This window comes from Schistocerca gregaria, chromosome 4 (genome assembly GCF_023897955.1).
Source record: "Schistocerca gregaria isolate iqSchGreg1 chromosome 4, iqSchGreg1.2, whole genome shotgun sequence".
Lineage (NCBI taxonomy): Eukaryota > Metazoa > Arthropoda > Insecta > Orthoptera > Acrididae > Schistocerca > Schistocerca gregaria.
The window spans coordinates 455,706,299-455,731,284 of NC_064923.1; the positions used below are offsets into that span (position 1 = coordinate 455,706,299).

The 24,986-nt window shown below is 43.3% G+C and overlaps 1 protein-coding gene across 1 annotated transcript in view; it reads right to left on the minus strand.

Annotated features, from left to right (window-relative positions):
• The window catches only part of LOC126268115 (uncharacterized), an 846,423-nt gene that overhangs the window by 70,603 nt on the left and 750,834 nt on the right, over positions 1 to 24,986 (minus strand). Inside the window, exon 8 of the mRNA XM_049973639.1 lies at positions 5,243 to 5,394. Coding sequence (XP_049829596.1) covers positions 5,243 to 5,394 — 152 coding nt within the window. The remainder of the gene's footprint in view (positions 1 to 5,242; positions 5,395 to 24,986) is intronic.

Consider the following 24,986-nt stretch of genomic DNA (forward strand, 5'->3'; position numbering starts at 1 on the left):
TTATTCATCATCGACACCTGCTCTGACAACCATACAATATACCCATAGCTCAAAAATGTTGAAAAATGGTTTGTTCTGTAGAATATATACTCAAGTAGAAAATTTTTTCGCTTTTGATGTCTGTCGTTGTTCTCATTGCTATATTTGTAATCTTTAGTTCAAAGAATGGTGATGCAGCTTTCCACACTAGCCTGTCCTGTGCAAGTCTCTTCATCTCTGTCTAACTTCTGCAACTCATATATGCTTGAACCTGCTTGCTGTAGTCAGGTCTTGTTTTCTTCCTACAATTTTTACCTGACCACAATTCATCCTTTATCAAATTAGTCGATATTTTAGTGAGTACAAGTCACTATGTACTACAAAATGCACATTAATTTTAAGCAATTTTTTATAAAAATTTTTTTTACCATTTTTATTATTAGATTTCAAAGCCGGAGTACAAAATATTCTTAGTTTATAGAACCGAACTGACCTTTACATTGCAATCAGGAGCGTTAATTATGATGCACTTCTTGAAAGATTTAAATTGTGACTGGTTTATCCACTGACACACTTGTTTCATAGTAGGTTGTTTTACAGCTCCTTTCAGATTGAATTCATGTTGAGTTTTATCCATCTTTCATCTGCTCCACTCTTTTCTCATATACACTTTAAATGGTTTATTTATCGAGACATCATGAGGTTGCAATTGTAAAGTAAGTCCTGACAGAATAACAACAAGTTCTATATTTCCCTCTCTCAGTTTCTCTTTCACAGAATTTTTCAAGTGACTACTAAATTGAAAGAGCACAAGAAGAGAACTCTTCTTGAATGAAGCTCCTTTCCTTGTCTCCCATACTGTGTTAATATTTCATTTCATACCAGCCATGTCCATTCAGCCCTTGTCATGTATGTGAACAACTCCTGGCAGTATTTCAGAAGTTTTTATCATTGTTTTATGTTTGAAAATGATCATTGGAATAAGTTTAATGTCATCAGCACAGCATGAAAGAACAATAGTGAAGTGTATTTTTTCATCTCAACTTGTTTTTATAGTTACAGTTTTAGCAGTGTTCATGACAACAGGTCTGCTACTCAGCACATCAAATGTTATATGAGTTTCGTCCAGATTTGCTATTTGGATTAGTTACACACTGATTTTATTCTGATGTTGCAAAAGATAATATTTTCTCTTCATGCTCTTGTGGCATTTTCTGAGATATTTTGGTTTTGGTTCTCACGCTAAGTCCATGACACTTCACAAGCCTCGAAGTCTGTTATGTTCCACTGTAGAGCCAGCTTATGAACATGTATTTGAATCATTTTTGACAACATAAATCACTGACAGTTCAGTTCACTGGCATCATAGACTGCAATGATGCATCATAAGCTGGACAATGTTCTGGGTTTGTGAAGGCGGGGTGGGAAAGAGACAGTGTTATCAATCTTGTGAATCCGTGCAACTCATGTTCATCAGTGTGATGCACGGCTAGTGGCAGTTGAATTCAGTGTTGCCAGATAGAGATAGGTTTCCTGTGACATTGAATATATCAAACACTGGAATTTTTATACTAATTTCGAGTATAAAATGCGCCTGAACTTGGAGGCAATTTTTCGAAGAAAAAAGTGCATGTTATAGTCCATAAAATGTGGTCTTCTTTGATCCCTTGGGATGTGTTCTGTCAATCTCCTGTGTATGCAAGACACATACACGGTACTGTGTTCAGGCAATAATAGTATGGCACCTCACATACAATATCATGTCTCATCCTAGATGGCACATGTATGAGGAACTACTTCGTGATTTTACTAAAGACATTCATGTGGGCCAGTCATCTATCAGTAGTTACATCTGGCAATATACCGATATTGCCATTATTTCAGCCTGAATTTTCCATTGTTTGAATAGTCACATCTGCCATCATAGGGAGTACTGCTACCAGAACTATTTGATTCGTCCACCAAATAGATCTCTGGATGACATTCATATGCAGGACGCATGATTTAAGCAACTGCACGCTGAGACTCAGCCAATTCCAGTTATTGGAGTTCAAGTTCCAGCAGTTCTCAGACATTTACCACTCTGCTATCACTCAACAGCCAACACTGTAATTGCTGTTGCCCTATTTATCTGTAAGTTTCGACCAGTATAGTCATTGGACAGTTTATGCCGAGTGCGTAACATTATTCCAAATGATAGTAAAACTGCTTACATGGTAAGAGGCTGAAATCGAACTACCTGAACTTCAGTTAGATAGAAATTATCAACTGTGTTAGGTTAGATTAGGTTCATAAGTACCACGCCTGCTCACAAAAAAAGGCTGAGTATAGATTTTACGATGTATCTTCTTTTAAAATATGATTGTTATTGTACTTGTGTGTTGTCACTAATGATTTCATCTCTGAGATTTTTGCCTAATGAAGACTGTGTGTCTATTTTATTTATTTATTGTATTTTTTTCCATGGAGACACCAACTGGTGTCTTTTGCAAACGTCATAGCATTTTTTTACAAGTTTAGTACAGTCATATATACATAAGTGATTACATATACATGATACAAATGTACCATTGTACCTAATAAGGTGGTGGTGGTGGTTAGAGTTTAACGTCCCATCGACAACGAGGTCATTAGAGACGGAGCGCAAGCTCGGGTTAGGGAAGGATTGGGAAGGAAATTGGCCGTGCCCTTCCAAAGGAACCATCCGGGCATTTGCCTGAAACGATTTAGGGAAATCACGGAAAACCTAAATCAGGATGGCTGGAGACGGGATTGAACCGTCGTCCTCCCGAATGCGAGTCCAGTGTGCTAACCACTGCGCCACCTCGCTCGGTGTACCTAATAAGGCACAATATTGGATGTTACATTGTACCTATTACAAATATGCAGATTTTACACAACTTATAAACACTTGTCAATCAAGAAATATTTCAGTTTCACTTTGAATAAGTTCCCTTTGTGGCACCTTATAGAGCTCAGTAATCTGTTGTACCATATTTGAGCACTAATGCATGGACTATGGTCTGTTGTTTATAATTTTGTTCTTTGTCTGTAGTAGCAGTCTTTATTTCTTGTATTATAGGCATGCATATCAGAGCACTTTGTTGCTTCGTTTTGATGTGTCACAAAAAATATAATTAATTTGTAAAGATACAGTGAGTACACTGTGAGCTATTTATGATGAGCAAAGATTTCCCTGAATGAATCTCTATACCCTAATCCATGGATAATTCTGATTGCTTTTTTCTGTAGGGTTAATATTCTGTTCATATGTATGTCGGCAGCACAACCCCATATCTCTATCCCGTAATTAATCTGTGCAAAATGGTTCCATAATAAATTGTTTTTAATGTCTGATGTGGGACTACTTTTAATAACTGGCTGATTAGATGTAATGTACTGCTGATTTTATTGCATAAAAATTTGATATGGTTTACCCATCTTAGATTTTCATCTAGATGAATACATAGAAATCTGCAGCCTTCTGTGTCCACTACTTCAATTCCACCTATGTTACTGATAGAGGTTTGGTGTGAGTTTGTAAGTTTAAATGGCAATAACTGAGATTTACTGATATTAACTTTCAAACCTTGATCTTGGAAATAAGTAGTTATTTGACATAATCCCTCAGTTGCTACCATCCAGGACCTGGATGTTTTGCCTGAGTTTTATCATATTTGCTGGAAGTATCAGTCTGTTGGTTTTTGCACTTTGGTTATGGGTGAACACTCTTTGTATTTTCTTAACAGGGCAGCATCTGTCAAAGTGTCCTAGCATAGTATCATAGAATCTGGCCCATTTGTTTTCAGATCCTTGTAATCAATTCTGCTAGATGTGGACTTTGTTACCCTGGTATCACTATTTACTACATTTATGAGAGTATATGGGTTAAGAGTATCTATAACCTAATATTACACAAACTGGAAGATTTTGCCTCAATATTCATATCACCAAGTATAGTTAGGTCACTGGGATCACAACGTCCAACTACTACTCTGCCTTTGGCATCCCAATAACTTTATGTTTTCTCATAGCCTCTCTACACTCTTTGGTGTGGACTTCAATGCCTGTCACTTCAATTAAGCCTTCTTTGTTGTACTGGTCTAGGTAGTTTATTTTCTAGCATGTCAGCAGGCTAGTTTCGCTTGATAACATACACCTGCGGCAGGATGTTCGCTTGCTGTTACCTCTATATTGGATGCATATCGTAGGTGTATACAACACAGTTAATCACTTATCATAGTCAAATTTTGCTGTAAAGCTTTTTCTCCCTGATTCCATTCAGTAGTGCTTCATTAATATGTTATACAATCTTCTCATTCTGAAGCACCAGATTTCAAAAGTTCTGTTCTCTTGATACCTCTCATGTTTAGGCTACTGACACTTCAAACTAACTTTCAGAAAATACTTCCTAACACTCAAATTTATATTGGGTGTTAACATATTTCTTTTTTTTCAGAAAACCTTTTGTTGCAACTGCGAGTCTCATTTCCTTATTTTTCCTTCTGCATTACCTGATTCAGTTCAGTTATTTCTATTACTTTTCTTTTACACATGTTAATGTTCATCATACAACATCTTTTCAAGGCACAACCAATTCCATTCAACTGATCTTCACACTCATTTGCCATCTCTGACAGAATTACAATGTCACTGGCAAACCTACAAGTTTTTATTTCAACTCCCTGAATTTTAATTCTCTTTCCAAATTTCTATTTAGTTTCCTTTACTGCCCGTTCAGTGCACATACTAAATAACAAAGGCTACAAGGGTGTCTCACTGCTCTAATACCTACTGCCCTCATTACATTTTTACATCACATTAGTCATACTCCATGGATTATGTGAAGAACGGTCTCTGGGATGCAGAAAGTAGTCAGACCATATGTTTTATTGAAGTGGAATACAATGAAATGACTTGATGTTACAAAAGACTCCTTGCTATTTCCAATTGTAAAATAATCTAAAATACTACACCAATAAGTTTATGTGATGAGACTCACTGTATTTTAATCATGCTACTTTCAGAATTTCATAGAGTGTTTCTAGTCACTGTTGTCCAAAGCTTGATGCCTGCTAGACATTTTTTCCATTGGGCGCATACTTCAAGGTACATAAATTCAATTTTTCAGAAGAAGGCAGTTCATTAGATGACCACAGGAGAAAACTGAAGTGTTCAGCATTTTATAATAAAGAATGTGTCTTGTTGGTTCATTTGATACATATAGAAAGAAGCAAAATACATTTTATAATTTAAGACTAACCTACAACACTGTAGCGATAACGGCATTTCTGCAGCACCCTTCGACGATACAACATGCGTACAACAACGGTGTGATCACCCTCTTCAGCCAGAGTTCCAGGCTTTGGTCCATGAACCCAGTCCAGCATGAGCTCTGTCAGTGGGAACACTGGGCTGAAATCAGAATTCACAAAATAAATTACTCAAGATTACCACCTTCTAAGCTGTCCCAGAAAAAAATATGATCTATTTGGGAAGTCCAAGATGATAACTGACACGGTGGCTGATGCCATTTATGGTCGCTCCATTAAGCTGCCACACTGACTGTCAGCTTGGATTGTGTGAGCAGCATGTTATATTGTGAAGCACACAAAGTACTGAAAAGACATCTTATAGCACACATACAGAACATTAAGCTAAAACCTGATTTGCCAATGGACACAATGTTATAATGTAATGTAATCTACACTGACGAGGCAACACATTATGATCACCTACTTAAAAATGTGTTGGTCCACCTTTAGAACCCAATACAGCAGTGATTCTGTGTACCATGTATTCGACAAGTACTTGATAGGTTTCCAGAGGTTTATGGCACCAGATGCCAATTCACACGTCATACACCTTCCATAATATTTACGGACAATTAATTTGAGGGCACAGAGCTGGCACCTCATAGCGTCTCAGATGGGTTTCATTGGATTCACATAAGCCAAATTAGATGGCCACGATGTCAACATGAGTTCACTATCATGCTCCTCAAATCATTGCCGCACGATTCTGGCTTTGTAACACAGATAGTTATCCTGTGGGAAGATGCCATCGCTGTTGGGGAGGACATCATGCATAAAGGGCTACAGAGGTTCCCTAATAATGTTCATGTAGGACGCAAGAGTCATAGTGCCTTCGACTACTACTGCAGATCCCATGGAAGCCTACAATACTGCTCCCACCAACCTGCGTCATTGTGCTGGGTGCTTGTTTGTAGCAGCCGTTTGCCTGGATAACAGCTCATCTGGACACGACCATCGACCTGGTTTGACAATAAAAGGGGTTCATCCGACCAGGCGACACGATTCCATTGATCCGCGGTCCAATATCGACGATCCCGCGCCCACAGTAATCCAAACTGACGATGTTGTTGGATGAACATGGAAACACGTAGGGGTCCTCTGCTGCGGAACACCGTGTTCAACACTGAGCGCTGAAAGGTGTGCTCCAAAATACGTGTGCCATTGTATTCTGTCGTCAAATCTGCCACAGATCGCCGCCTAAGCCATTTTAGAGAGCGGGCAAGCCTCCTATCCGTACGTTCTGTGATGAGGTAGGGACGTTCAACTTCTTGTCGCCTACCCGTGCTTTCACCATTCCTCAACCACTTTCCACAGATGCTCACGACAGTAGCACGCGATTAGCCGACCAGCTTCACCGTTTCCGAGATGCTCTCTCCCAGGCACCGGGCCACAGCATTTTGGCTTCTGTCAAAGTCACTTAAGTTGGCGCATTTCCGCATTTGCGCCACTTCTTGTCATTAGAATGATTCCTAATTCGTCTCTGCTCTGATCACATACTTCTCTTACCGCATCACGTGCCCTCCGCGCCACCAGGCAGCATATAACCTGGCGGTGGGCAGTGGTCATAATGTTTTCCTCATCAGTGTACAATGTAATACATCTCTCTCCTCTCCTCCACTTGCCACAGTGTGAGGAACAGCCAGTGTGCATAGTTGACCAACAGTCGCTATCGCATACCTTCTTATTCATCCTCTAAAAGAAGTTATTTTCAAGTTTCCTCTATCCTCTCGTCTGATCTTCCATTTTTTCACCCGTACTGACCGTTTTCTTCTTGTCGTGCTGACCAGTGCTGCAGCATATAATGCAGCTTCTGCACAGTAATCAAGAACTGATAATTTCCTAATAGCACTTTCCACCATAATAGCTTTTTCTCTGCGCTTGCAATTTGTGCCCCGTGCAACAACACGCGACTTTTCCTGTTTGCTTTTGCACGCGCTTTATTGTACGCCTTAAGAAACGTGTAAATGTGCACAAGCTGTCCTGTTAATGTTTTTGCTACTGTCATCACCCAGTCCTGATCAAAGTAATGCAAGAATGAAAAGTTTATATTAGCATCACATGCACATGTTATAAGCATTGAGTGAATTTTTGCTTTTGTTATATGTATAGTATACATCGGAACTTAATGTATATTGTTGGATGCCTCAAGTCGAAGAAGTGCTTTGTTGGTGCTACACAATTTTTGCAATTTTGACTCAGGTATACTGACACTGCTGTGTTCATTCTTGGGATGCAAGAATAAATAGTGTCACAAGATTCAGCCAACTGTAAGTAAAAATAAATCCATACAACTCTCAAGTTTATCTACTGATATAAACTGACTACCGGATTTTCCATTGGCTGAGATCACGTGTGCCGCAAAGGTCCGATTCGATATTCAAGCTTTTAATATTTTGCTGGTCGTGTCATTTTCGCATAATCTTTCATTGATTGTGTCAGTACTCATGTTCATCACGATATATTGAGTACTTTCGAACATTTGCAAATGCACGACAAGCTCGTACTATGTCGCCAGTTGTAAACGTAATATTTTTGACAACAGTGTCTTCGTTCAAAAATGATCGTTCCATAATTTATTTGTATCTTCATGTGAAAAAAATGTACTTTTGAGAATTTTCCAACGCTTGCGAGTGCTTATGCTTAATACGATTTTAGCAGCGGTGTCTGCCCTGTCACGTTTTATGTTGTCATAATACACTCCTGGAAATGCAAAAAAGAACACATTGACACCAGTGTGTCAGACCCACCATACTTGCTCCGGACACTGCGAGAGGGCTGTACAAGCAATGATCACACGCACGGCACAGCGGACACACCAGGAACCGCTGTGTTGGCCGTCGAATGGCGCTAGCTGCGCAGCATTTGTGTACCGCCGCCGTCAGTGTCAGCCAGTTTGCCGTGACATACGGAGCTCCATCGCAGTCTTTAACACTGGTAGCATGCCGCGACAGCGTGGACGTGTACCGTATGTGCAGCTGACGGACTTTGAGCGAGGGCGTATAGTGGGCATGCGAGAGGCCGGGTGGGCGTACCGCCGAATTGCTCACAACATGGGGCGTGAGGTCTCCACAGTACATCGATGTTGTCGCCAGTGGTCGGCGGAAGGTGCACGTGCCCGTCGACCTGGGACCGGACCGCAGCGACGCACGGATGCACGCCAAGACCGTAGGATCCTACGCAGTGCCGTAGGGGACCGCACCGCCACTTCTCAGCAAATTAGGGACACTGTTGCTCCTGGGGTATCGGCGAGGACCATTCGCAACCGTCTCCATGAAGCTGGGCTACGGTCCCGCACACCGTTAGGCCGTCTTCCGCTCACGCCCCAACATCGTGCAGCCCGCCTCCAGTGGTGTCGCGACAGGCGTGAATGGAGGGACGAATGGAGACGTGTCGTCTTCAGCGATGAGAGTCGCTTCTGCCTTGGTGCCAATGATGGTCGTATGCGTGTTTGGCGCCGTGCGGGTGAGCGCCACAATCAGGACTGCATACGACCGAGGCACACAGGGCCAACACCCGGCATCATGGTGTGGGGAGCGATCTTCTACACTGGCCGTACACCTCTGGTGATCGTCGAGGGGACACTGAATAGTGCACGGTACATCCAAACCGTCATCGAACCCATCGTTCGCCGGCCGCGGTGGTCTCGCGGTTCTAGGCGCGCAGTCCGGAACCGTGCGACTGCTACGGTCGCAGGTTCGAATCCTGCCTCGGGCATGGATGTGTGTGATGTCCTTAGGTTAGTTAGGTTTAAGTAGTTCTAAGTTCTAGGGGACTAATGACCACAGCAGTTGAGTCCCATAGTGCTCAGAGCCATTTGAACCATTTGAACCCATCGTTCTACCATTTCTAGACCGGCAAGGGAACTTGCTGTTCCAACAGGACAATGCACGTCCCCATGTATCCCGTGCCACCCAACGTGCTCTAGAAGGTGTAAGTCAACTACCCTGGCCAGCAAGATCTCCGGATCTGTCCCCCATTGAGCATGTTTGGGACTGGATGAAGCGTCGTCTCACGCGGTCTGCACGTCCAGCACGAACGCTGGTCCAACAGAGGCGCCAGGTGGAAATGGCATGGCAAGCCGTTCCACAGGACTACATCCAGCATCTCTACGATCGTATCCATGGGAGAATAGCAGCCTGCATTGCTGCGAAAGGTGGATATACACTGTACTAGTGCCGACATTGTGCATGCTCTGTTGCCTGTGTCTATGTGCCTGTGGTTCTGTCAGTGTGATCATGTGATGTATCTGACCCCAGGAATGTGTTAATAAAGTTTCCCCTTCCTGGGACAATGAATTCACGGTGTTCTTATTTCAATTTCCAGGAGTGTAGATGTATTGTTTTGGTTGTTAACGCTTCAGTATTTAAAGGCAACTGGCAATGCTTGTACCATAAATGGCTCTGAGCACTATGGGACTTAACATCTATGGTCATCAGTGCCCTAGAACTTAGAACTACTTAAACCTAACTAACCTAAGGACATCACACAACATCCAGCCATCACGAGGCAGAGAAAATCCCTGACCCCGCCCCGGGAATCGAACCCGGGAACTCGGTCGTGGGAAGCGAAAACCCCTACCCGCACGACCACGAGCTGCGGGCTTGTACCATATCATACCTATAAATTGAAAGAGTATCAGAAAGATTAGTTTAAAGTTGTTCACTTAAGGTTTTATAAAATACTGCAACAAACACAATGTAGCCCTCCATTGTGTCCTCGGGCAGGAGATGTGTTCGTTGCTGTTCGTAAGCGGCTGGAAAAATTTAGAAATTTGTGGTAAGGTCCTATGGGATCAAACTGCTGAGGTCACCGCTCGCTAAGCTTACACAATACTTAATCTAACTTAAACTAACTTACCCTAAGGACAACACATACGCCCATTCCCGAGAGAGGACTCTAAATCTCCGATGGGGGCAGTAAGCGGCTGGAAATCTCGTTGACTACAATCAGACACTGGAAGTTGTTGCAGATCGGTGTGTTGAGGAAGCTACCGAGAGTCATGTCCTGGTATCAGAAATATCAAAGGTAGAAGAGACAATATCCTGTGGATACGGTCTCTTCCATAGCAAATACAGAATTTATTAGTGCTTGATCATTTGACTGTGAGTGGTGTGTCAATGGTAGGTCCAGGCACCCTGTAAAGATGCGACAGGGACCAGGGAGAAATCAGGGCGTTATAACCACCTCATAACGAACAAGTTCGGAGTGTTGTCTTAAACTGAAACTGCAGATGAGCCGGTGCGACTCACTTCAACTGTCAGGAAACGTGTTGTGTCCAATATCGAGTGGAGGCAAACACGATAGTTTGATGTCTATTACTCGTCGACAGTTCACAAGTACGATGAATAATCTCAGCAAGGGGCGAAAAAGAACACCAGGTGCACACAGTGAGTGTGCCTGGGACCATTATACAACTCTCTGAAGAAATGATTCCGGTACTCATTGATGGAACAGAGAGCAACGAACTGCAGATTATGGCAGACGTTGGGTCAAATGATGCCTGTCTGGGCTCCGAAGTCGTATCTGGATCATTCCAGCGACGGACAGAGAAGGTTGAAAATACCAGCCTTTCTCAAGGAGTTTCAACGAAACTCGCTCTCTACAGCATTGCTCCAGAACTGATCGTAGCTCTCTGGTTCTAAGTCGAGTGGAAGGATTGAACCAGAAACTGCAAAGACTTGCGCCATAGGACTGAGAACTACAAGGTCCTCTAAATCGGTCAGATATGCGCTACGCATCAGAGGCTGCTACCAAGGCAGCTGATTGTGTGTAGGATGTACACAAAGTTTTCTTTAGATTGGGCGACTCTCTATCCAGTCCAGATAACGGTACCTGTAGGAGACACCGAAGTATCAGTGTAAGTTGAAACTTTTATCTCAGGACAGGGCCATGTAGAGGAATTATGACTTGAGTTTAAAAGAACAATTAACAAAGCACTGGATAGATATGTACACAGTAGAACAGTTCGTGATGAGAAGGACCCTGCATGGTATACAATAATCGTAAATAAGCTCCTACAGGAACAGAGACTACTGTAAAACAAAGTATAGGGGTACAGATAGAGAGATGCTATACGCGATGAATTTGACTGTCAAGAGAGCAATACGTGAAGCCTCAACGGCTACTGTAGTAGAATATTATCGAATGATATCTCAAAAAACCCGAAGAAATTGGAAGGATATGTAAAGGTTGTAGTGGCACCACAGTTAGTGTCCAGATGCTCATGGACGAGACAGAAACTGAAATTTCTGTAGCAAAACAAACGCAGAAAACAAAGGAAAATCCAGAAGCACTGCACCAGTTTCATTCTCGTACCAATACAAAGGTAAGCGAAATAGGTATTAGTGCAATTGGCGTTGAGAAACAGTTGAAATCGTTAAAACCGAGCAAAGCTCGAGGGCTTGATAGAATCCCTGGCAGATTCTGCACCGAATTTTCGGCTATGTTAGCTCCTCTTTTAACAGAAGTATACCGAAGATCCCTCAGACTGTGTCCAGTATTTGGAAGAAATCACATGTCACACCAATTTATAAGAAGGGTTATTAGAAACAATCCACAAAACTGCCGTCCAATATCCTTGACATCCGTATGTTATAGAATCGTAGACCATCTTCTCAACTCAAATGTAATGAGATATCTCTAACAGAGTGGCCTCCGTGGCAACTAGTATGGGTTCCTGAAATATCGATCATGTGAAACCCAACTCGCATTTTTCTCAAAGGACATCTTGAAAGCCTTGGAGCAAGGTACTCAACTACAGATGTACTGTTTCCTGACTTCCGAAAGGCGTTTGTCTCTGTGCCATATGTACGATTATTATCGAAAATACGACCATGTGGGGTATCAAGTGAGTTTTGTGAATAGACTGATGATTTTTTTGATGCGGAGGACACGGCATATAATCTTATATGGAGTATCGCCTACAGATGTGGAAGTAACTTCAGGTGTGCCCCAGGCAAGTGGTTTGAGACATTTGCTGTTCATGTTATATGTTAATCAACTTGCAGACAATATTAATGATGACCTCAGACTTTTCGAAAATGATGTAGTTATTTACAATGAGATATTGTCTGAAAAAATCTGCACAAATATACAGCCCGATGTCGATAAGATGTCAAAATAGGATGTGGATGTGGTGCAAAGATTGGCAACTTGCTTTAAAAGTTCGGAAATGTAAAACTTTGCGCTTCATAAAACAGAAAAACGTAGTGTCTTACCTCTATAAGGTCAATAAGTCACAAATGGAATCGGTCTCCTCACACAAATATCTTGGTGTAAAAATTTGTAGGGATATGAAACGGAAAGACCATATAAATTCAGTTGTAGGCAAAGCAGTGGGCAGACTTCGGTTCAGTGGAGGATTACTGCGGAAAAGTAGTCAGTCTACAAAGGAGATTGCTTTCCAATCACTCGGCCGACCTATCCTACACTATTGGCCATTAAAATTGCTACAACAAGAAGAAATGCAGATGATAAACGGGTATTCGTTGGACAAATATATTATACTAGAACTGACATGTGATTACATTTTCACGGAATTTGGGTGCATAGATCCTGAGAAATCAGTACCCAGAACAACCAACTCTGCCGTAATAACGGCCTTGATACGCCTGGGCATTGAGTCAAACAGAGCTTGGACGGCGTGTACAGGTACAGCTGCCCATGGAGCCTCAACACGATACCACAATTCATCAAGAGTAGAGACTGGCGTATTGTGACGAGCCAATTGCTCGGCCACCATTGACCAGACGTTTTCAATTGGTGAGAGATCTGGAGAATGTGCTGGCCAGGGCAGCAGCCGAACATTTTCTGTATCCAGAAAGGCCCGTATAGGACCTGCAACATGCGGTCGCGCATTATCCTGCTGAAATGTAGGGTTTCACAGGGATCGAATGAAGGGTAGAACCATGGGTCGTAACACATCTGAAATGTAACGTCCACTGTTCAAAGTGCCGTCAGTTCGAACAAGAGGTGACCGAGACGTGTAACCAATGGCATTCCATACCATCACGCCGGGTGATGCGCCTGTATGGCGATGACGAATACACGCTTCCGATTTGCGTTCACCGCGATGTCGCCAAACACGGATGCGACCATCAGGATGCTGTAAACAGAACCTGGATTCATCCGAAAAAATGACGTTTTGCCATTCGTGCATCCAAGTTCGTACACCATCGCAGGCGCTCCTGTCTGTAATGCAGCGTCAAGGGTAATCGCAGCCATGGTCTCCCAGCTGATAGTCCCTGCTGCGGGAAATGTCGTCAAAATGTTCGTGCAGATGGTTGTTGTCTTGCAAACGTCCCCATCTGTTGACTCAGGGATCGAGACGTGGCTTCACGATCCGTTACAGCCATGCGGATAATATGGCTGTCATCTCGACTGGTAGTGATACGAGGCCGTTGGGATCCAGCACGGCGTTCCATATTACCCTCCCGAACCCACCGATTCCATATTCTGCTAACAGTCATTGGATCTGGACCAACGCGAGGAGCAATGTCGTGATACGATAAACCGCAATCGCGGTAGGCTACAATCCGACCTTTATCGAAGTCGGAAACGTGATGGTACGCATTTCTCCTCCTTACACGAGGCATCACAACAACGTTTCACCAGGCAACGACGGTCAACTGCTGTTTGTGTATGAGAAATCGATTGGAAACTTTTCTCATGTCAGCACGTTTTAGGTGTCACCACCGGCGCCAATCTTATGTGAATGCTCTAAAAAGCTAATCATTTGCATATCACAGCATCTTCTTCCTGTCGGTTAAATTTCGCGTCTGTAGCACGTCAAGTTCGTGGTGTAGCAATTTTAATGGCCAATAGTGTAGAATATTGCTCAAGTGTGTGGGATCCGTACCAAATAGGAGTACCAGGGTATATTGGAAAAAGAAAAGGAAGGACGGCACGAACGCTCACAGGTTTATTTGAGTCATGGGAGAGTTCCACTGAGATTCTGAAAGAACTGAACTGGCAGACGCTTGAAGGTAGACGCAATCTATCTCATGGAAACCTACTTAGAAAGTTTCTATAACTAACTGTACGATGGATTTAAGAATATTCTACAAACTCTTTTGTCTCGCCCGCATAGGGATCGCGAAGAGGATTAGAGTAATAAAAGCAGCACAGAGGCTTTTAAGCAGTCATTACTCTCACGCTTCATACGTGAATGGAACGAGAAGAAGCCCTAACAACTGACCCTCTGCCGTGCACTTCACAGTGGTTTGCAGACTATAGAGGTAAATCTAAATGTAGATGTAGATGTACAGGAGGTTGACAAAAGTATGGAAACACCAAAATCGCAACACACCGCCATGCCTAATACTGTGTAGAAAACCCAACGCATTCAAAAAAGCTTCCACTGTTCTCAGAATGGAGAAATAAAGGACCTGTATGGTTTTCTAGTGAATCTTACACTATTTTTACAGCAAAAAAGAGGCAAGTTCAGGAAACGATGATGGAGGTGGGTAGCGATCACACGCCGTTCTGTCCAAAGTAGACCACAATGGCTTAATAATATAGAGATCTGATGACTTCGGAGGCCAGGATGCCTTGTGCTTACAAAACCTGTCATAGGCGATGAGAGCTGTATGACCACGGGCGTTGTCGTCCTGGAACTCATCATCACCATTGCCGAACAAACATTGTTCCATGGAATGGGCCTGATCAGCCAAATTATCACATAATCCTTAGCAGTAATGCGATTTTGCAGAATAGCCATGGGGCACATGAAATAGCGCAGTGTGACTGCCCAAATCATCACTGAACCTCCACCAAGTGTCACTCTTGGGATGTAAACTCGGCCAGAAGTTGGAAACTGTGTGATGCAAGACTCATCCGACCAAATGACTTCCTTCCATTGCACAGCCCAGGTTTTATGGCTTCGGTGATGAGTGGTTTTGGGATTGCAGGTCGCCCTATATTCCAACGCCCATAGAGAGATTCACAAGTGCGATATTCATTACTGCAGTGAATTTTGAGCTGTCGTCCTCTTATTTTTCGTCACAATATTCTTCAATGATCATCTGTCACGATCACTCAATGCACACTTTCTTCCACGTTGTGACTTAGCGGGTGATATTTTGCCGCTTTTCCTGTATGGAGTATGAAACTTCGACACGGCACCTATTGCAACACTTCGGCTCCCTTGGTTGTAGTAGCACCTACGATACAAGCACCAACAATCTTCCCACGTTCGAATTCACTTAGCGTGCCTCAGGGTTCCGCCCTGAGGGTCGTCCTCTTTGCAATCGTCATTAACCCTATAACGGTCTGTCTTCCGCCGAGCATCTCAGGCTCCCTTTTCGTTGACGATTTTGCCGTCTATTGCAGTTCTCCAAGGACTTGTCTCATTGAGCGGCGTCTTCAGCGATGTCTCGGTCGTCTTTACTCATGGAGCATAAACAACGGCTTTCATTTTTCCACTGACAAAACGTTTGAATGAATTTCCTGTGGCGCAAATGGTTTTTCCACCGTCTTTAGATCTTGGGCCTGTTGCTCTTCCGTTCGTCGAAACTACAAAATTCCTGGAGCTCATGCTCGATAGCAAACTTTCTTGGCCCTCCCACTTGTCTTACCTGTCAGCCCACTGTGCGCGGTTCCTCAGTGTCCTACGTGTCCTCACTGGTTCTTCCTGGGGTGCAGATCGAACCACCTTCTTTCATTTGAACAGGTCCCTTGTCAGTTCGAAACTAGACTATGGGTATTTCGTTTATGCATCTGCAAGTCCGTCCCACTTACGCCGTCTCAATACTGTCCACCATCGCTGCATCCGTTTGGTTACTGGCCCTTTTACACTAGCCCGGCTGAGAGTCTGTATGCAGAAGCTGTCAAACTACCGCTGTCCTACGGCCGTAACGTTCTCCTCAGCGGATACCCATGCCGTTTGTCTGCCATGCGTGGCTACTAGTCCTATGCCTCCTTCTTCGATGACTCCTTTTATCGCCAGCATGAGGTGCGTCCCTCTTCTCTGTTACCTTCTGGAGTTCGCCTTCGGATCTTGCTGCGGCGGCTTAACTTCACGTTACCTGCAACTTTTCGGGTGGGTGTGAACCCTTCACCATCCTGGCTACGTGCGGCGGCCCATATTCGCCTTGGCCTTCATTCGCTTCCTAACAACACAACTCTATCCTCGCTGTATCGCCTGCAGTTCCACGACCTTCGCATGGAATTTCGCGATAGTATCTCTGTGTACACGGACTGACCTTGGGTCGGGTGTGCCTTCGTCATTGGCACCCGTTTTTTTTCGAAATCGGCTTCTGAAAGCTCAGTATTTAGAGCAGAGCTCTTCGCCCTGTGTCGGGCCACACAGTACATCGGGCGAAATAGGTTTTTTAATTGCGTCATCTGCTCAGACTCTCTCAGCGCCCTTCAAAGCCTATGTAGGCTGCACACCGTGCACCGCTTGGTGCAACGGGTCCAGGAAAGCTGTTACTTGCTCACTCTTGATGGAGCCACTCTGTTGTTTATGTGGGTTCCTGTTAACGTCGGCCTGACAGGAAACGAGGCCGTTGACGCAGCTGTCGAGGCTGCAGTCCTCGTGCCTCAGCCCGCTATTTCTTACATTCCCTCCGATGATCTCTGTGTTGCCGTCTATCAGCAGGTGGTGTCACTTTGGCATTACCACTGGTGCTCCCTTCATGGGAACAAGCTTCAGGTTATTAAGCCTCCCTCCGCAACTTGGACAGCTCCTCTTGGCCCTCTCTCCGCGAAGAGATAATTTTAACTGGGTTGCATATTGGACACTGTCTTTTTAGCCATCGCCATTTGTTAAGTGCTCCCACCACTTTGTGCACATTGCGACAACTTTTAACTGTCCACGATTTCATGACGGAATGCCCTTTTTTCTTTTTAACCGCTTACCTTCCCATTTGTGTTTGCCGTCTGAGTTATTGGCTGTTTTAGTGAACGATTCGCGGGCTGTCTGCCGCGTTTACTTTTTATCGGCCGTAGCAATACGACGAAGGCAATTTAATTTTTAGTTCTCGACCTCCGTTTCTCTATGGCGTATTTTATAGATCTTTCTCTACGTCCCTGTTTTTAGCTGTCTTCTCTTCCGTCGATTGGAATTGACGAGTAGTTGTTTTTAACAACTCTCTTTGTCTTGTGTTCTACAGCTTTAACATGGGCGCGTATCACCCTAATTGTTTTTTCGCCCTAAAACAAAACAAAACAAAACACTTGGCTGCGACGTAACGCACACGGAACATTGTTCTGATCACGACTGACAACTGCAACGTATTGAGGTCATTGCACAGTTGCCGTTCTCGGTCAAATACAACCTGCGAGCTTTGTTAGTATTTGCATTTATGTTCAAGCATGGATTTTCGCTGTGTTTATATATTTCTGTCGAACGCTGCCAACAAAATGTGGGAAGTTGTTCAAGGATGTTTTCTGAGTGTTTTGCCACAAGGGACTGCTGGTGTCTGGTGACTCGTTAGCGAGTAGTTGCTTTCGTTTGATTTCTTACCAGCAGAGTGCCATAAATTGTGAACTGTTCCTTAGAAATTTGTCCAGGAATCGCGCTTCCTCTTATGAGCAAATTTGCGTTGTATACACTGCATAACTTAACTTTCGCCTTACACCCTCCACAGTCTCACAAAATGCAATTGCGGTGGAGGCCATCTGATACCGAGAGTCGGTCCTTTTCGTCCTACACTACAACAACAAGGTCGTGCACTCGGTTTTTGTGCTACGTTTTATCCTTACTCACCTGCACAGTTTAAACGGATAATACTCTATTAAAATATCAAAAACTCGATTTTGTGACTAAAAATGTTCTCTGGGATGTCTACTTTCTTGTAGCGTTCATTCAAAGCTCGCCAGGAACTCCGTTATCGAGTTACATGCAGATTTGTGAAAAGTGCCTGCGAAAACTATTCACATCGGGGAAAAACAATACTCGAGGTCGCGGCCAATGTGGCAGCATGTAATTTCAACGACAGCCTAACAAGCATTATGGATATTGTGGAAGTGCTTGGACTTGGGACAGGATCAGCCTGTTACAATTTCTGCGCTACAGCATACGAAAAGGGCATCGAGCGGGCACAGCAGCAGTTGACAGAAGCCCGCGGGACCATCATGGCCACGAAGATGATGGAGGGGGACCTTGTTCTGGATCTGGAAGGATTTCTGTATGGTCCAGGGAACGCTGGCTGGAGGTATGTTTAACTTCACTACAAAAAATGTGACCCAAAACTTTAAACATTTTATTTAAACTTTTTATAGAAACAATATTTTTCAAATTGGTGGGAAACATAACTTGTCTAAGGTATATACGATTTTGATCAGAATTTGATGCTGATATACACAATTAAATTATCTGTCAGTATACATAGCCATTTTGCTGTATCTTCGATGGTCTATTTTCGTTCCACACTTTTGTCTCTATTTTTTGAGTGAAGAAAATGAAATTTTAATCACCCTGTCACTAATATGTTAAAATTAATTTTTTTCAATTATCCTATGTACGTTGATAGAAAATATATTGACAATGCCACATATAAAATTATTTTGATACAGATACAATATGAGGACTTTTGGAATTCCTGCAAGCGACCAATGTTCCGGTAGCAAGAGGTCCTTCCACCTGAGGCAGTGGTCACGAGAGGATCCGATGTGGACACAAAAGTGATTTCTTAAGACAAAGATGTAAGGAAAAAAGTATATCATCAATTTAGCATTACTTTTTATTTTACTTGAAAAAAGTCACGAAAAAAACTCCTATTTGTCACGCGTTCGAACAAGACTACCCCCTTAACAAGAGGGAACAAGTCGACGTGTAGGACGTACCGAAGTGCCACCGTTCTCAGACTCGGCCTACTCGCGAAACTAAAGCATGAAGGATGGGAGCCAGTATAGCACTGCCGTCAATAGCGGCGCCTTGATTTCTGACGTATGTAACCCTCAACACTGGCCTCATACCGGTTCCGATTCTGATCTCTACTGATGTTTGCGTAAGAGCGTGTAAAAATTTAACAGGAGACAGACGGTACTCCACTGAGCAATTTGAGGTAAGGAACCGGGGGTCAGAGAAGCCAGCTTAAGGAGATAACAGGAACAAACTCACAGTACCATGTACTTTTTTATTTACATTTGTTACAACAAACTGCAAATACCATCATTGACACAATGAACATACCATTTGTACTGTATCTTACAACATGTGCTGAAACTGACGGCCAACAACCTCAATGCATGCATAACATCGGTGAAGAAGTTCTGGCACACTCTGATAAATATCCCTGACATGTTTCAAATCACAACACAGGTAGCTACAATTCTGGCAACTAATTCCCTCTCTGCATCCACTGGGGTCTCATACGAAAGTGACTTTTGATATCACCGTTGGAAATAATCACGGGGTTTCAGGTCAGGTGACGTCGCAGGCTATGGAACAGGACCTTTCCTTCCAATCCGGTGACCAGGAAATACATTCTAGTAATCAGGCTCGTCCTTCTCATTTCCTTGCAGGAAATAAAGAATATACATGTCAATAAACAGGAAAACACCTGTAAATGTGTCCGCATATTAGTTGCAAATAAGCTGGAAGACAGTAATCCTAGACAAAGCAGTAGACAAGTTTATTTCCGTATCTCCTTAACCTAGCTTCTCGACCCCAGGTTCCGTACCTCAAATTGTTCAGTGAAGTATTCTCTAAGTCCTGTTACATTTTTGCACGCTCTTACGGAAACCCCCTGTGCAGGGTGGACCAAAAGTCCGGAAACACCCTCATAAAATTCAAATGGAGTAGCAAACAAGGAAACAGAGTCCCTACACACGAGGAAGGGGAAGGGGGAAACTTTATAGGCTATGCCACCAACATGGCGGCCATCTTGAATGCCACCATCTGGGATTTAACTCCAAAATTTCAAATGGGAATGTGGTCATGTGACATATCAAACAGATAGAGAATTCCACCAGAAAAACAATGCCGTTGTTATTTTAAACATAGCTTTATTCATTTTCGGGTTATAGCCAGTTACATGTGGCAGCCTTGGGACGCTCGGAAGCATGTGTGTTGTGTGCCGAAGAGGCATTACGCCGATGTTACACAGTCCCGAGAGACCACCAACAGTCACAATAGGAATGGCTCGATGTGCTGTCCATTATGTTGGATTATTAATGCTATCCTCTGAAGCCAGTCCTGATGAACTTCGACCAAAACATCTGACTGAATTTGACCACATGCATCAACAATGTACTGCTTTAGATGCTGCAAATCCCGCAATTTCACAGAATAAACCAGTGCTTCGACATGACCCCAAAGATAAAAATCCACAGGAGTCAAATTTGGTGAACGTGGTGGCCACTCAACAGCACCCCTATGACCAATCCACGTTTGAGGGAACTGCACATCCAGGTATGCTCACACATTCTGCCCATAACGTGGTGGGGCTCCATCATGCTGGAAGAATTCCGGAAATGTCCCGTCCTCCGTTAACAACGAGGGAAACACTTTTTCATAGAATAACCTCAGATAACCGTTGGCTGTAAACGTACCATCAATAAGAAAAGTTCCAACGACTTTGGTACCCCGCACACCACACTAGACCATCACTTTTTGTGAGTCGACCGTTTTGGAAGCTTCAATCTAGTGCGGATTTGTGTCGAACCAGTATCTGTGATTCTGCTTGTTCACTTTACCATTGGTAAAGAAATTTGCTTCATCACTAAACAGCACCTGATAGGAGAAACGTGAGTGTATCTGCAGCTGCTGTGTCACCCATTCTGCGAACTGTACCCGACGGTCTGGGTCATCCTCGTTCAGGTGTTGGAGCACCTGAATTTTGTATGGGTGCCATTTGTGCTGCGATAAAATTCGCAGTATGGAGGTACGGCTAACCCCACATTCTTGTGACAGGCGACGAGTACTCCGTTGCGGACTCTTGCTAAATGATGCCAACACGCTTACTGTTGTTGCTTCATCGGTGGTGGATTTTGGTCTTCGAGCCTTAGGTTTATCTGCGACAGAATTTGGCCAAAAGCTTGGCAACTGCGCTGTGAATGATGGGCTGTCTGGTTGGGTGACGACTGTTTAAATCCTCAGCAATGACCCGTGTGCTTGTTTCTCCTGATATCAAGATGATTTCAATGCGTTCTTCGTGTGTTAAGGACATTTTGTAACCTGTAAATAAGGAAACAATAACTAAAACGTTAGCAAGAGTAAATGAGACCTAACAGCTAAACACATGTAACATATCAGGCATGGGATAGTCACTTTGAACCGTTCCAGACTCCATTTTATGACTTCTCAGTACGTAGTACTCACGCTGCCGAGTGTCCAACTGCTGCCGCAAGTAACTGGCTATAACCCGAGAATGAATAAAGCCATGTTTAAATTAACAACGGCATTGTTTTTCTGGTGTAATTCTCTATCTGTTTGATATGTCACATGACCACATTCCCATTTGAAATTTTGGAGTTGAATCCAAGATGGCGGCTTTCAAGATGGACGCCATGTTGGTGGCATAGCCTATAAAGTTTCCCCCTTCCCGTTCCTCGTGTGTAGGTACTCTGTTTCCTTGTTTGCTACTCCATTTGGATTTTATCAGGGTGTTTCCGGACTTTTGGACCACCCTGTATAGTTCGTTCCAAATTACTTTAGGATTGACTGTTCGACATGAACACATGGAGGTGCGGGGCAAAGTTGCCACGTCCGGCACGGAACACGTGAGTAATCTTACATCTCGTTCAACTCGCTCATACAGACGAATTGTTCGCGTTATAAATTTAGAGCTTGCATCAATGTGGCCAGGGAGAGCTGCAATATTTTTTCACTTTAGTTTTATTTGCAGAAATACATTTTTGAGATATTATACAGAAAGTTTACGAGAATGCATTTTGTGACGACGTAACTGAATTTTAGATATGTGGAAAACCTTTTTGTTATTCAAGTTAGGTGGACACATTAAGCCACTGAAATTTTAAGAATACATCAAAATTTCATCTACTCCAAACCGAAAATCTCGCAGAGTTTTCTGACACGAGATAATTTCAGTTAAATGTGACACACAACTGGACTGGTCGCGCGTCAAGAAGGCCACTAACAAGGGAAACTCCCCATCGCACCCCTGTCAGATTTAGTGGTAAAATGGCCCTCTGGATAACGCGTCAAAAACACACATAAAGCATGAGAACAGGAAGGAGGTATTCTGAACTGTGACAAAAGAAGAAAAATAGAAACAGTGAACGGTCAAAGCTGAAGACGTGAAACATCGAGCTAACTGCCAGAAGAACGATGTTGTGGTTGTGTGGTCACGGTGTTCGACTCTGGAGCGGGGAATCCGTGTTCAAATCTCCATCCAGCCCCATTTTTTTTCCAGAAAATTTGAACTTCTCGTCCGGTTATTGACGTGTTTGTTCTTCTTCTCCAGCCTTGGCAATTGTCGTTCTATACATTGGTCATAGAAAGTCTGTCCCCGTTAGGTGAATGGTCAGCGTGACTGAATCTCAATCCTAAGGGCCGGGGTTCGATTCCCGGCTGGGAGGCCCTAGTCACACGACATTCCATATTTTCATTGGTTATAGAATATGAGTAATTGGTAAGAATCTATTACCACCGCAAGTAAATGTGATGACTAATGACAACAGGTTGGATACCGCGTAGACCTCTCACAGAAATGAAAACAACAAATAATTGAGTGTGACCTATGTTACAACAAAAGTAATCAAGAGTTACAACTCCCAAAACGGAACCAAGAGTCGCAATATTTGGTTCTTGTGTAGAACTAATAGTAGGCACGTACGTCTGGAGGTTCCTTTCTTACACCTCGCTGTTGCAAATGGACGTTACATCACAACCCAGACACAAATTTGAATACGGCGAACGGACACGTCAGTGACCAAACCGATAGTTCACTATGGGTCTCCCCCTTCGCAGTCCAACACCGTGATCACACAACCACCACTCCGTGGTTTTTGCAGTTCGCTCGATGTTGCACATCTCGACCTTGGGCCGTTCACTGTTTCTATTTTTCTTCTTTTTTTCACCGTTCTGTACACCTCCCTCCTGTTTTCATGCTTAATCTGTGTTCAGGTTTTGACGAGATATCCACTGGGTCATCTTACCACTAAATGTGGAGGGGCGTGATGGGGAGTTTCCCTTGCAAGTGCTCACCCATGTGGTTTTGTTACGAGAAATTGATTTCTAGGTTTATCATTAATCTGTTATTAATTTTTCTGACTTACCTACTTACTTCAGTATTGCAGCAGTTATGTTGCAGACAATAATACTTCTTTGGCTAATGCAGATTGAATTTCTGAGGCGAACTTCGTTTGCAGTTGATCGCTGTTGATGCCTTGTTATTAAAATGACAGAACTTACGGAAATATTTTCTTTTGTAGCTGCTTACCATTGAAAAGTGCGCAAATCAAACATGCAGGTGAATCCGGGGAAACTCCACTGACATTACTGTCATCGTTGTGACAGATGCTTGAAGCGTAATTATACGTGTCACTGTTGTTTTGTAAGGAAATTAAAAAAGAAAAAAAAAACTGTTTGTGACCGCCTTGAAAAAGAGCTGAGTCCTTAAGGGTGACCAATAGCTGTGTTGGATTTTCCTTTCTGTCATAATAATCATAAATACGACGATGAACCGCATTCTCAGTAAATTAATCTGTAGAGGTAATTCATGCATCCACAGAACGTTTTTTCCTCAAGAGTTTCAAGTTTCTGTTTTTCCAGCTTACTTTAATCTCTCGAGCATTCTCTTGCCGATCTTCATAATAACGTTTTTGTTTATGTTCAGAGCTGTAGTGTTTCTATCGATTACATTATTAAAGGAGAGCAGTGGGCCACTATTCAGTTTTTCAGGCTCAAAGTAAGCATGTAGTGCGCAAACCATTTATCTGGACTGATCTTGTATAACAATCCGCTGATCAAGATAATGACTTAGACCTTTTCCATTCATAACTAACTGACTTTATTCTGTACCAGAATACAACAACAGTAACAGAAAATAAAATAATAGCTCCTGCAACAGTATAAAAAAACAAACATCACAGGCTGCCTTAAACTGAAGCACAGGGAGGGATGGGGAGTACTGTGATGGTGCAGTGAAGGTTTGGCAACTTGGAGGATTTGTTACAGTTACAGGTATCATGGGATTGGCGGAAAGTGGTCCTTGGGATTCCGCCCCACCCCTTCCCCTCCATGTCTCCCCTACTACTTCTGTCAGAGCTATCGATCCTCAAGTAATTTTGAACAATGGAAACACCAGGTTGGAATATTAACAATATTAGGTTCAAATGGTTCAAATGGCACTGAGCACTGTGGGACTTAACATCTGAGGTCATCAGTCCCCTAGAACGTAGAACTACTTGAACCTAACTAACCTAAGGACATCACACACATCCATGCCCGAGACAAGATTCGAACCTGCGACCGTAGCAGTCGCGCGGTTGCGGACTGAAGCGCCTAGAACCGCTCGGTCACCGCGGCCGGCTAACAATATTAGGAAAAGGACAGATTGCTGTTCACTGTAAAGATGAACGACTGACTTGTAGGCAGGCACAACGAAAGGCTGTTACACATTATAACTTTCAGCCTAAGCCTTCAGAAGCAAAGAAAAAAGACACACACACACACTCACACAAGCAAGCACTACTTATGTATACATGACCGCTATCACCGACAGCTACGACCGGACTGTAACTGTCACATAAACAGCAATCTGGAGTTCCGTGGGGAAGGGG